General features: G+C 40.8%; 4 protein-coding genes across 10 annotated transcripts; 1 reads left to right on the plus strand and 3 right to left on the minus strand.

Moving 5' to 3' along the window:
* The first annotated feature begins 22 nt into the window (after window positions 1–22).
* On the plus strand, window positions 23–1,497 carry LOC111796086 (putative E3 ubiquitin-protein ligase XERICO). Of its 6 annotated transcripts, none has more exons than XM_087124214.1 (3): window positions 23–228; window positions 361–464; window positions 597–1,497. In XM_087124214.1, exon 3 carries the CDS (start codon window positions 865–867, stop codon window positions 1,318–1,320), a length of 456 nt encoding a protein of 151 aa, XP_086980340.1. In that variant the 5' UTR covers window positions 23–228; window positions 361–464; window positions 597–864; the 3' UTR covers window positions 1,321–1,497. The 6 variants fall into 6 exon arrangements, with proteins under 6 accessions (XP_086980340.1, XP_023534542.1, XP_086980337.1 ...); XM_023678774.2 differs by having other exon boundaries at window positions 745–1,497; XM_087124211.1 differs by having other exon boundaries at window positions 23–464.
* Window positions 1,498–1,607: 110 nt separating this feature from the next.
* LOC111796083 (uncharacterized) lies at window positions 1,608–4,013 on the minus strand. 2 transcript variants are annotated; one of them, XM_023678770.2, is made up of 2 exons: window positions 3,855–4,013; window positions 1,608–3,622 (listed from the first exon to the last, which is right to left on the minus strand). In XM_023678770.2, the coding sequence occupies exon 2, from the start codon at window positions 3,569–3,571 to the stop codon at window positions 1,838–1,840; it is 1,734 nt and encodes a 577-aa protein (XP_023534538.2). In that variant the 5' UTR covers window positions 3,572–3,622; window positions 3,855–4,013; the 3' UTR covers window positions 1,608–1,837. The 2 variants fall into 2 exon arrangements, with proteins under 2 accessions (XP_023534538.2, XP_023534539.2); XM_023678771.2 differs by having other exon boundaries at window positions 1,608–3,615; window positions 3,855–4,005.
* Window positions 4,014–4,622: 609 nt separating this feature from the next.
* Window positions 4,623–7,705, minus strand: LOC111796084 (uncharacterized). Its single transcript, XM_023678772.2, has 6 exons — window positions 7,193–7,705; window positions 6,959–7,104; window positions 6,716–6,884; window positions 5,786–5,884; window positions 5,172–5,254; window positions 4,623–5,092 (listed from the first exon to the last, which is right to left on the minus strand). The coding sequence occupies exons 1-6, from the start codon at window positions 7,415–7,417 to the stop codon at window positions 4,963–4,965; spliced, it is 852 nt and encodes a 283-aa protein (XP_023534540.1). The 5' UTR covers window positions 7,418–7,705; the 3' UTR covers window positions 4,623–4,962.
* Window positions 7,706–7,848: 143 nt separating this feature from the next.
* LOC111796087 (protein NOI4) lies at window positions 7,849–10,318 on the minus strand. The gene is made up of 3 exons (XM_023678775.2): window positions 10,160–10,318; window positions 8,456–8,644; window positions 7,849–8,228 (listed from the first exon to the last, which is right to left on the minus strand). Exons 1-3 carry the CDS (start codon window positions 10,163–10,165, stop codon window positions 8,190–8,192), a joined length of 234 nt encoding a protein of 77 aa, XP_023534543.1. The 5' UTR covers window positions 10,166–10,318; the 3' UTR covers window positions 7,849–8,189.
* Between the last annotated feature and the right edge of the window lie 202 nt (window positions 10,319–10,520).

Below are 10,520 nucleotides of genomic sequence, written 5' to 3' on the forward strand. Positions count from 1 at the left end.
CTATGAAATCTAACCATGGTTACAGAACTTGGGTTAGTCTCCTTCACAACCGGAGATGTGGGTTTGGGTTTGTCCACAACTCGGCTGCTGCTGCGTATAAAACCACCCAGATGAGCCCTTTGTCATTAACAACCCTTACAAAAACAGATATGAACCTCGTCTCATCGATTCTTTCTTGATCTCTTACCTCTTTCTGTTCATAATCTCTGGTGTGCCTCAGAGTTTTTGGTATGTTCTCTTCTTGCTTTGCGCACTATTTGGCTTGAATTCTTGATTCGGATTCGGATTGTGATCTTCCTTTCGTTTTCTGTTCTGGGTTCTTGGGATTTTTGGATTTTCTTTCTGAATTTGTAAGGATAGGTTCTGGGTGGTTTTGAATTTGATCTGAGAAGCGTCGGGGTTTTCATTTGGTGTTCTTCTGATGGGTTTTGATCACTTTCTCGAACGTTTTGGATCGTTTCTGGGTAAATCTATTGCTCCAAATCTTGATGCTGAAAAATGGAAACTAAAACGTATTCTATACTGTATGTATGTGTGCGCTGATTAATGGGTTTCTCTCTGTTTCATTACTTCTGATATCAAACTGGCTGTGGAAGATGGTTTTGCTGCTTTTGTTCTATGTTCTTGGCTCTTGTATATGAACAGATCTCCACACAAGGATGTTTCCATTTCCATTGCAAAATTTTCTGTTCTTTGTTTACTGCATGGATTTCTGATCCTTCTTCGACCTTTGTGCATTTTCAGATGAGATATAAACAGAAGGATCAAACTGAAGAACACTTTGAACTCAATATTTGATTCATTCGGACCGATCCCAGTTCTTCATCTTTCAAAGAATTTTTTGTATCTAAGATTTTGATCGAAATGGGTCTCTCCAGCCTTCCTGCCCCTTCTGAAGGAGTACTAGGAGTGATCCTTGTGAATACGGCAATATCGATTTCCATCTTCAAAGGCATAGTTCGGTCGATCCTCCATGTCGTTGGCATCCATCTTTCGGCACCATCATCATCAGATTCCATGGAGAATTCTCCTGAATCCATAGACTTCTGTCTTAATCCAAATGGAGGCTACATTGAAGAGTTTCGTAGTCGGATCCCAGCGATTCTGTTCGACAAAGTTCGTAGCTGCAAATGGCTAGAACACGACTGCTCCGTCTGCCTTACCCAATTTGAACCTGAATCAGAGATTAACCATTTATCTTGTGGCCATGTTTTCCACAGAGTGTGCTTGGAGAAGTGGCTGGACTACTGGAACGTTACTTGCCCACTGTGTCGAACTCCATTAATGCCCGAAGAAGAGACAGCCTCCTGCTTCTGGTGAGCATTATGAACATTATGAACACATTATGGTTAAGGAATATCATTCCATGTACAGCAGCATAGTGTATAGATAATCTTAAAAGTGCATCCGCAGGCCATAGAATTTGTACCTTGAAGCGTGATGAGTGTGTGACCCTCTGTTATTTCATTGTAAATATGAAGCTTTCTGTTTGTCTTCTTTGTTGTGTCTATACAGTCTTGAGACTGCCTTTTACATCGCTAAAAACCTGAATAATCTCTGCTTCCTGCGCACGTTTTTGTTTTTACTTTTCGAACGAGAATCGAACATTTATAAGAAACATTAAATTTTATAAGCAATCTTAAATATCATCAGAATTCTGAAAGACACATATAATACATGGTACTCAGCAAATACAGAAGCTCAACAACTTGAAAATTAGGAAGATCCAAGTGAAGGATAGTTACCATTGCAAGAACAAAACTCATTATTAAGCTAAAACATTTCTTAATCTATCAATTGATTCTCAAAGCAACAGAAACAACTAACAGATTTCGGACTAATTAGATGCAACACTGCAGGTGTTGATTCCATCCTTGCAATCGTTTGTGAGGTCGTTGAATGTTTCTAGCTGCTTTTTGCCTCTTAAGAACACCTCTGTGTCTACTGATACTCTCATATATCCATCAAATTCAACTGGTGTCCCATTGTTAAGATTCATTGTTTCTGTGTACCATTCGCTGTCTTTGCCCCAAAGATCCTTGTACTCGTCGAGGAAATGGGTAGAGAATTTGTCTTTCAAGGGGTCGAAGTAATCCGTGTTTGGCTCATTGGTAGCAATGTAAAGGTTCCTTCCAGTTTCAAGCTTCTCTTGCAACGTCGAAAGAAGCGTATCAGGTGAAGTATCAACGTCAAGATTTGGCCAGAGCTCCTTGTTCTTTGCTTTCTCGCCTCTCACTATGTGGACTGAGTCATAATCCCAGTTCAATCTTGATGCAAATGAAGATACTATATCCATCAGACGTCTTGATTTCCAAATCAAATGCCATGGTCGCTTAACTACGGATTCCGTTTCTCCTTCACAGACGCGATACCAATAATTATCTGGTTCTGCAGATCCGAACTTTCTGAATATCAAGGCATCCTTTACGTTGGCAAGCTTCATAGGTGTGATGCGAAAGTCCTCAACAAGATAAAGGCCTAAACGATCTTTCTTTTGCCATTTCTCCCAATCAGACCAAAACTGACCCTGGTCCAAGATGGATGCGGACTCTTTCAGATGCTCAAAATCAAAATAAAACCTGAAATCCTTTCCTTCCTCATCTTGCTTCGATGAAGTATAGATCGAAGACAGACAAATTTTCAAATCCATAACTAATGTGCGGTTCAAATACTGAGCTTCACCTAAAGCACATAAGAAACTCCACAAGTAATGGTTCATGCTCTTGCATTTATCTCCGCTCATCTCATAAACCAAGTACTTCCCCTGACTAAATGAGCCTTCAGACTCGACCACCGGTAGTGAATCATTCACAACTTCCCCAACAACAGGCAAAGACACTGCATGCTCTAGCTGCTCCATTTTCTTCTCAAAATTATTTTTCGGATTCTTTTTCTTCTTCCTTGCATTAACACCACTGTGGTAGTCACCTATGCTAACGATACTAAGAGTACAATTAGCAGATCTAGTAATCACAAACCTCCTATAATCTTTATAAAAAGAAGCAATCTTCCCTTCCTTGGGTCGAAATCGCCATGCCATATCACAGGTGCTGTCGTTAGAACCACGAACCGGTTTCCCAAACCGATAAAAGTGAATGTCCTTGAATCGTTCTATGGTGGTCTCCATCATCATATGGAAAACCTCGGGGTCGCGACAATCGATGGGGTCATCCACATTGCTATTGCACTCAGGTGAAGCTCCTTCAGTAGCAGAACCCAAAGCAGAGTTTTCAGCATCAATGATTTTGACAATATCAGTTTCATTAAGAAATGTTGCAAATGCAGTTTGATTGGCAGCCATGAAATCTTCCCCAGTCTTCATCACAGTGCTATCAGTTTTAAAAGTGGCATTGGAGTTAGACGTGAGAAAGGTAGTGATCTTGGTCGATGGGTGAAAAAGTGGGTCCTCAGGCTCGTAAGTGGCCGCGATTATAGTAAAAATCAAAACCCCAACCACAAACAGAGTGAAACAAAGATTTCCAATAAGAGCAAGCGCATTCTGACCCAGATTCTCTGGTCTAAAACTTCCACTTCTGTAAAGAGAAGACCGACCCAACATCTTTCCAAGCATCAACTTCCCCAAATCTACAACTATCAAACAACTCGGAAAAAACCCTGAAACCTAGAACGCCAAAAAGTCATTTACAGAACAATCGACAACAAAAGTAAGGGAAATCTCATAGATCTCAACAAAAATGTGGAAGAACAAAAGGAAAATACAAAATGAGGCTCCCTGAGTTCAATAATCCAACAAAACCCACAACCAAATCCGCACAAATCAAAGAAAACAAAGCTTCAATTCCACAAGTACATTGATCTGGAAGAAGCGAATTAGAAAGTTCTGTAACTCGTACCTGACTCAAGGAAGAAGATGACTCGAGCAATCGAACACCATGGGCTTGAAGTGAGCGTGAGATGCGAGCTGAGAGTGAACAGAGGAAATGCTAGATTTCGCTGAGCCCCAAAATAGTCAAAGTGACGACCGAGTAGTCGGCGAGAGAAATGGAATATATAATAAATAAATAATAATTAAACTGAAAAAGGGGAATTTTGATAATGTTACGGTAACCACAGGGTGAACTGCACATGACTCACACGATGCTTCCACGTGTCTATATGAATGGCGTGGACGAAACATCCTCGATTTTACTTCGTTGATTTCATCTGAGCTGGAGCGGTTTATTCGGTAGTTTCGGCCACCGACAGTGGCAATATCGTAATTAAAGGAAACACTTCTTATGCCTTCCATTTATATTAACTGGTTGAGTGAAGACTCATTCTTAAGTTACAAGTTTGAAGAATGAGATACTAATTGTATTAAAATTGCCTGACACTAGTTGGTGGAGCTGACATTGGATTGTTACAAATGGTATAAGAAAGAAGAGCCAGACACCCCGACACTGGAGCTGACAAGACAAGATCTATTGCTAATAAATTTGAACTGTTACAAATGGTATCAGAAGAGTCTGACATTAGATGTGGGACTAACAATATCGGTTAGCGGTAGGCTAACACTGTAATAAATGATGAAAAGTCGGATACAGGAAGATGGGATTGTAACAAATGGTATCAGAGCCAGAATGGTGTGCCAGCAGCGAGGATGCTAGGCTATCCTACACTGGTTGTAGAGGAGAACGGAACATTCTTTATAATGATGTAAAAATTTCTCCCTAACAGATAGTTTTAAGCTGTGCCATCTACCGTAAGCTTAACAGGCCAAGGATTGCACCTTCAATACATTTGGTTCTTCCATAAGAACAAGCTCAATATGACATTACCCTTTTTTTTATTAAAGAAACATATTAACATAAGAACACGACAAACATCATTTGACTGTCACTTTATCCTAATCTACTATGTTTGAGATACAAAACTTCTCCTGTACCTTAAAAGCCTGTTTTTTTCCACCATTGCAGCTAAGCTTCCTTGTTCTGGTTCACTTTAGGAACATGACTACTTTGGTTAAGATGCAGCTGCGTTGTGTGGAATGGTAGTCGTCGTCGTAGTAGGCAACGGTCGCAGGATGAGATACAAGGCAGGACCTAAAAATGGCACGACCGAAAACGGAACGAGCCAAGATCCTTTGTCGTACCTGGAATGAGTTCATTGCAATGTTATCAACAAAGCTAAATGGAATTGAGTAAGGATTCACATGAGAATGTAGTCCGAACCATTTTCGAGCAGTCATGTCATTGTAAACCCAAAATGGAGCAAATGAAGATAGTAGCATGAAGTCGATGCTCATGGCATGGATCTGCATCATTAACGTTTCGAGATCGGGGTAAGATAATGACATTTTCAATGAAACACTGAAACTATTTGCATCAATAATGTTTCAAGACCAAGGTTAGACTATGTTTCAATGAAACAGTGAAACTATTTGCATCAATAACGTTTCGAAACGGAGTAAGACTATGTTATCTGCATCAATAACGTCTCGAGACCGGGATAAGACTATGTTTCAAATGAAACACGGAAACTATCTGCATCAATAACGTTTCGAGACCGGGGTAAGACTATGTTATCTGCATCAATAACGTCTCGAGACCGGGGTAAGACTAAGTTTCAATGAAACACTGAAATTATCTGCATCAATAACGTTTTAAGACCAGGGTAAAACTACAGTTTGATTCAGCAAGAAAATGTTCTACAACTAGTCTACAAATGAAGAATTTTAACGACATATTCGATACGTTGCATCAGATAACGATGAACCACCATAGACATGAAGACACGGGCGCAAAATAACTACGATAGTACGTGAAAGTCGAATTGGTAGACTTACAAATCTGCTCTCTCTGAAGTACTGGTAGAATTCCTTCCACGCACTCTCACCAGCTAATCCAGCATAAAATAGTATACCGAGTCCTGCAGCAAATGTTATCTGATTCCAACATGGTTAGCTTTCATTTTGAATCAAATTTTAGGGCCAAAAAAGATAGAAACAGCTGAAGCAGTGATGTAGTGGTGCTTCTGAGCCATTATGCAACCTTCAAACTAGTTCTTGCTGTAAATATGTCTAAAAGTTTTAAACCTAGCAAATCCTCACAATTCTTTCGGATTATAGGACAACGACGTTCTGTATCTACTCTAACAGCCGAAGCCCACCACTAATCGATATTGTACTCTTTGAACTTTCCCTCAAATGGTATCAAAGCTAGACACCGGACAGTGTACCAACGAGACCGAAGGGGGTGGACACTGGGCTCCAAAGGGGGTGGATTATGAGATCCCACATTGATGATAGAGAGGAACAAGTGCCAACAAAGACGCTGAACCCCGAAGGGGGTGAATTGTAAGATCTCACATCGATCGTAGAGAGGAGCGAGTGCCAACGAGGACACTGGGCCCCAAAGGGGGTAGATTGTGAAATCCCACATCAATTGTAGAGAGGAACGAGTGCCAACGAGGACGCTGGGTCTCGAAGGAGGTGGATTGTGAGATCCCACATCGAGTGGAGAGAGGAACGAGTGTTAGCGAAGATGCTGGACCGAAGGGGGTAGATTGTAGATCCCACATTAATTAGAGAGAGGAACGACTACCAACGTTGGGCCCTGAAACATTCTTTATAACGGTGTGGAAACCTCTCACTAACAGGCACGTTTTAAAAACCTTGAGGAAACGTACAAAGAGGACAATATCAGCTAGCGCTCGAACAATTACGTATACTATAGTAACCAGATAAAGGGAGGGTAAGGGGAAGAATTTTCCATACCCCAGAAGTGAATTTGGACTCGAGGAAATTCAAAGGCCATCTCTTGAGTTCATCTTCTTCAACACGAGGTGGCGGTGGCTTCCGAAGTACAAAATATGGAAGAAGAGCATAGGCACCCAAGAAGAACGACAGTACTAGGAAAGGCCAGACAGGAACATTGCTATTTGAGCTGCAGATACAAGAATCATGTCACTAAACAATTTGAATTGAGCTGAAAAGGCAAGAAATCCAAATTCTATATACCTTCTGCCAGAAGGAAGCAGCAGCATGCCATAAACCAGTGGCCACAAGCCCATAATATACCAAAGAGACACAAGCACTTCATTCATTTTGAAGCCATCGTCACTTTTTAAGTTCAAAAGCTTCTTCAAGAGATACATGTCCATTGACTGCAGCAAAACACATACAATCGCATTCGATGAACTAAAGGAAGAAAAACAGAGAAGAAGAAGAAGAAGAAGACAATCATGTTTTTACCGGAGTCCGATTCGGAGCGAGATTGAAGACATAAAACATTAGACCAGCCCAGAAAGAAAACAGCAGAATCGAGGTCGTCCAGTCTCTTCTCTCCCCACCATATCCGCCGCCATCGCCGTCGCCGCTACCGCCGCGCTCGTTTTCTATCGGGCTCGCTTTTTCCCCAACTGGGTCTCCTGCAGTTTGATTTCCCGATGCTCTCCGCCATTTTTGAAGCAAACCCATTTTGCTGGAGCTTGAATCTCGACGAATGTTGGAAGTGGGGCATGAAGGGTATGATTTGAGGAAGTAATCTAGGTTGTGGGAAGCTAATTTAGGGAATACCCATAAAGGAATACATTTATATCTACATTAATACGAGACGGAATAATATCATGCTATTGCCGAGAGATAAACTCTAAAAAAATGAATCGAGACTTGATTAAGGAGAGATTGTTCGAAGGCTTCATATGTTTCTATGAATTTATAAGTAATATATCTCTGTGTTTCCGTCACTAATTCGTGGCCGACTTGATTATGGAATTACAAGTGTCGAACAACACTGATTCATTGCAGCCTGAGTGCGAGTTTCTGTATTTACATGTGTCAATTCTTTGGCTCCCCTGGTTTGTAAGTTTGTGGATGAAGAGTTTTTCAAGAAAACATGAACCTTTAGATTACACAAGAACAGAAACATTTGAAATCATTCAGGAAAGAAACTGTTCACAAACAACATCATTTCACAACTAGAGAACAGGGGGCGGGATGATGATGATAAGCAACAATCTCCGACAATTGTCATTTATGCAGCAGAAGAACAACATAAACAAGACAATGATGTTTTAAGCATATCCTCATTCCCAAACCCCAAATTATTGACAAGGTTCTAACAAATGGAGTCCAGCATTTTCCATCACAGGCTCTAAATACAGCTTCAATCATGCAGACAAGGTCACGTCTTGAGAATTTGCAGATTATACATTTTCTGCTGAACCCCTCTATCAAGCGCCCGTAAGGCTTATGATTCTGCAGCTTGCAAGCAGCAAAACCATTTTTTCTGCAAATCCCAACTCGCAATCATGAGAAAATGACTGTGTTCTTACTTCAAAAACAGATGGAATTGGTTTAAACATGGTTATATTTACGACGGTTGCTCTACCAGTAATCTTGTAACGGTCCAAGTCAACCGCTAGCAGCTGTCCTCTTTAGATTTTCCCTTCTGGGAGCCGGTTGCTTCTAAAACAAATCAAAGAAATTGAAAAGATTTGGGTGCAAAGAACTTACAGGCTGAGACTTTCCAAGAACAGCGCCATGCTTATATGAAGGGTCATCCTTTGCAGGAGAGTCAGGTAAGCCACCAGTCTTTTTCTCGTTCCTGGCTTTATTGAAGATGACTGTGAATCCCTCGGCAGATGCGGGATCATTGACATCCCATTCGCCGAACTTTGGTAAGGGACTGCTACTGCCTTTTTCCTGCATAATCAATAAGCTTATGAATGGCAGACATTTCAAGGCAATATTTGCATATTAGTGTGCAAGTATATGCTTAGCTATATCCTTATCCATTTATGAGCTAAGTCACAATCCAATAAATCCTCACAGCTAACCAACCTCGCGTTATGAAGAGCCAACTCGACGGTGAGATATGCTCAAACTATATTGAGGATTATTGAGAGGAGTAGCCCAACATTGGTTAATGAAGAGGAAGATCAACGGTTTATAAGTAAGGAATTGGTATGAGGCCTTTTGTGGAAACCAAAAGTAAAGCCAGGAGGGCTTATGTTCAAAGTGGACAATATCGTACCATTGTGGAGGTTTGTGGTTTCTAACATGGTATCGGAGTCGTGCCCTTAACTTAACCATGCCAATAGAATCCTTAAGTGTCGAACAAAGAAGTTGTGAGCCTCGAAGGTGTAATCAAAGGTGACTCAAGTGTTGAACAAAGGTGTACTATGTTTGAGGGCTTTAGAGAAGGAGTCAGCCTCGATTAAGGGGAGGCTCTATAGTGTACTTTGTTCGAGGGGAGGATTGTTGAGGATTATTGAGAGGAATAACTCCACGTTGGCTAATTAAGAGAAAGATCGTGGGTTTATAAGTAAGGAACTCTATCTCCATTGGTACCGGGCCTTTTAAGGAAAACAAAAGTAAAGCCATAAGAGCTCATGCTCAAAAAGGACAATATCATTCCATTGTGGAGGTTCGTGGTTCCTAACAAACTAATCAACAATTATAGAATAAAATCTTAGAAAACATCTCTTAAAACTCATGCAGAGACTGGTAAAAACAGAAGAACATGAAAGAATTCATGAAGGGAGTTCACATCGTCTAAAGAACTCAGATTCAACCTTCATAGAAAGCTCACATTAGAAACAACATCCATCCCCAACCTAAATACAGCGCACTCCAAGAATCATACATGAGATATTCACCAAGTTCGTCAAAAGCTCAGCTTAACACAGCATCACAAGATATGAATTGGGCTCTTTTGTTTGTTTGAATGAACCTCTCAAAGTTCAAACATGCCTAAGAAGAAAAAAACTCCAATTGTTCCTTTAGCATACTTACAAGCGTTTAAAAGAACTGATTGAGTGAAAACCCCACATTCCCAAGTGAAAAAACCCCACCAATCCCTCAGCAAAATTACTAACAAAACCATGCAGAAAGGGCTAAACGCAAGTAAACACTCGTTCAACCACAATGAAAGTGAGCACAAGGGCAAGAACAGGCAACAAACACAGTTCCAAATACAGAAACAAAACAATCAGAGAGAAAGCAAAAGGCAGAGGCCATAAAACCCTCCAGTTTTAGAACACCCCTTTGACAGGAACAAGAAGATCCAAAGGAAAAAAGACATGGAAAGCACGGTAACAATCAAATCAAGCCAAAAAAACTCAAACCCAGAAACGATCAAGTCCTAAAATCAAAATCTTAGTCAAGTTGAAAGAAATAAACGATGAAATAAATGAAGGGTGTGCGTGGATTTCTTACCGCCATGACTGAGCTCTGAGAAGAAGAAGAAGATGCTGAAGGATAAAGCCGCCTTGAGAAAGGGGTCGATGATTGATTCAGAGAAGAGGAGAGAGAAGAGGAGAGAGAGAGAGAGGGGAAGAAGAAGGGCTAAGACTGGGACCAACAAGGAATTGGCTAATGGGATGATATAGAAGTGGAGAGTGGGACCCGGCGTGTAAGCAACTTCGAAGGCCGTTTAATGGTGTGTTACTTCCAGCTGTGTAATGCCCAAGCGCCAACCCCCAGACGTTGAAACAGACGAACTTTTTTTTTTCTTTTTATTTATTTATAAACAATTAATTAATTAGTTCAACCTTTTCCCTCCAATCGAATATTTATT

Source organism: Cucurbita pepo, chromosome 5 (genome assembly GCF_057944985.1).
Source record: "Cucurbita pepo subsp. pepo isolate OVF chromosome 5, ASM5794498v1, whole genome shotgun sequence".
NCBI classification, from domain to species: Eukaryota; Viridiplantae; Streptophyta; class Magnoliopsida; order Cucurbitales; family Cucurbitaceae; genus Cucurbita; species Cucurbita pepo.

Bases quoted from the DNA above. Each gene is read 5' to 3' on its own strand.
- LOC111796086 (XM_087124211.1), top strand. From the start codon at position 865: ATGGGTCTCTCCAGCCTTCCTGCCCCTTCTGAAGGAGTACTAGGAGTG.
- LOC111796083 (XM_023678770.2), bottom strand. From the start codon at position 3,571: ATGCTTGGAAAGATGTTGGGTCGGTCTTCTCTTTACAGAAGTGGAAGT.
- LOC111796084 (XM_023678772.2), bottom strand. From the start codon at position 7,417: ATGGGTTTGCTTCAAAAATGGCGGAGAGCATCGGGAAATCAAACTGCA. The intron at 6,885-6,958 runs GTATATAGAATT...TTGTATCTGCAG, and splicing joins CTGCTTCCTTCTGGCAGAAG to CTCAAATAGCAATGTTCCTG. The intron at 5,255-5,785 runs GTAAGTCTACCA...TTAATGATGCAG, and splicing joins ACTTCAGAGAGAGCAGATTT to ATCCATGCCATGAGCATCGA.
- LOC111796087 (XM_023678775.2), bottom strand. The intron at 8,229-8,455 runs GTAAGTTCTTTG...TGGGATTTGCAG, and splicing joins TTCTTGGAAAGTCTCAGCCT to AAAAAATGGTTTTGCTGCTT.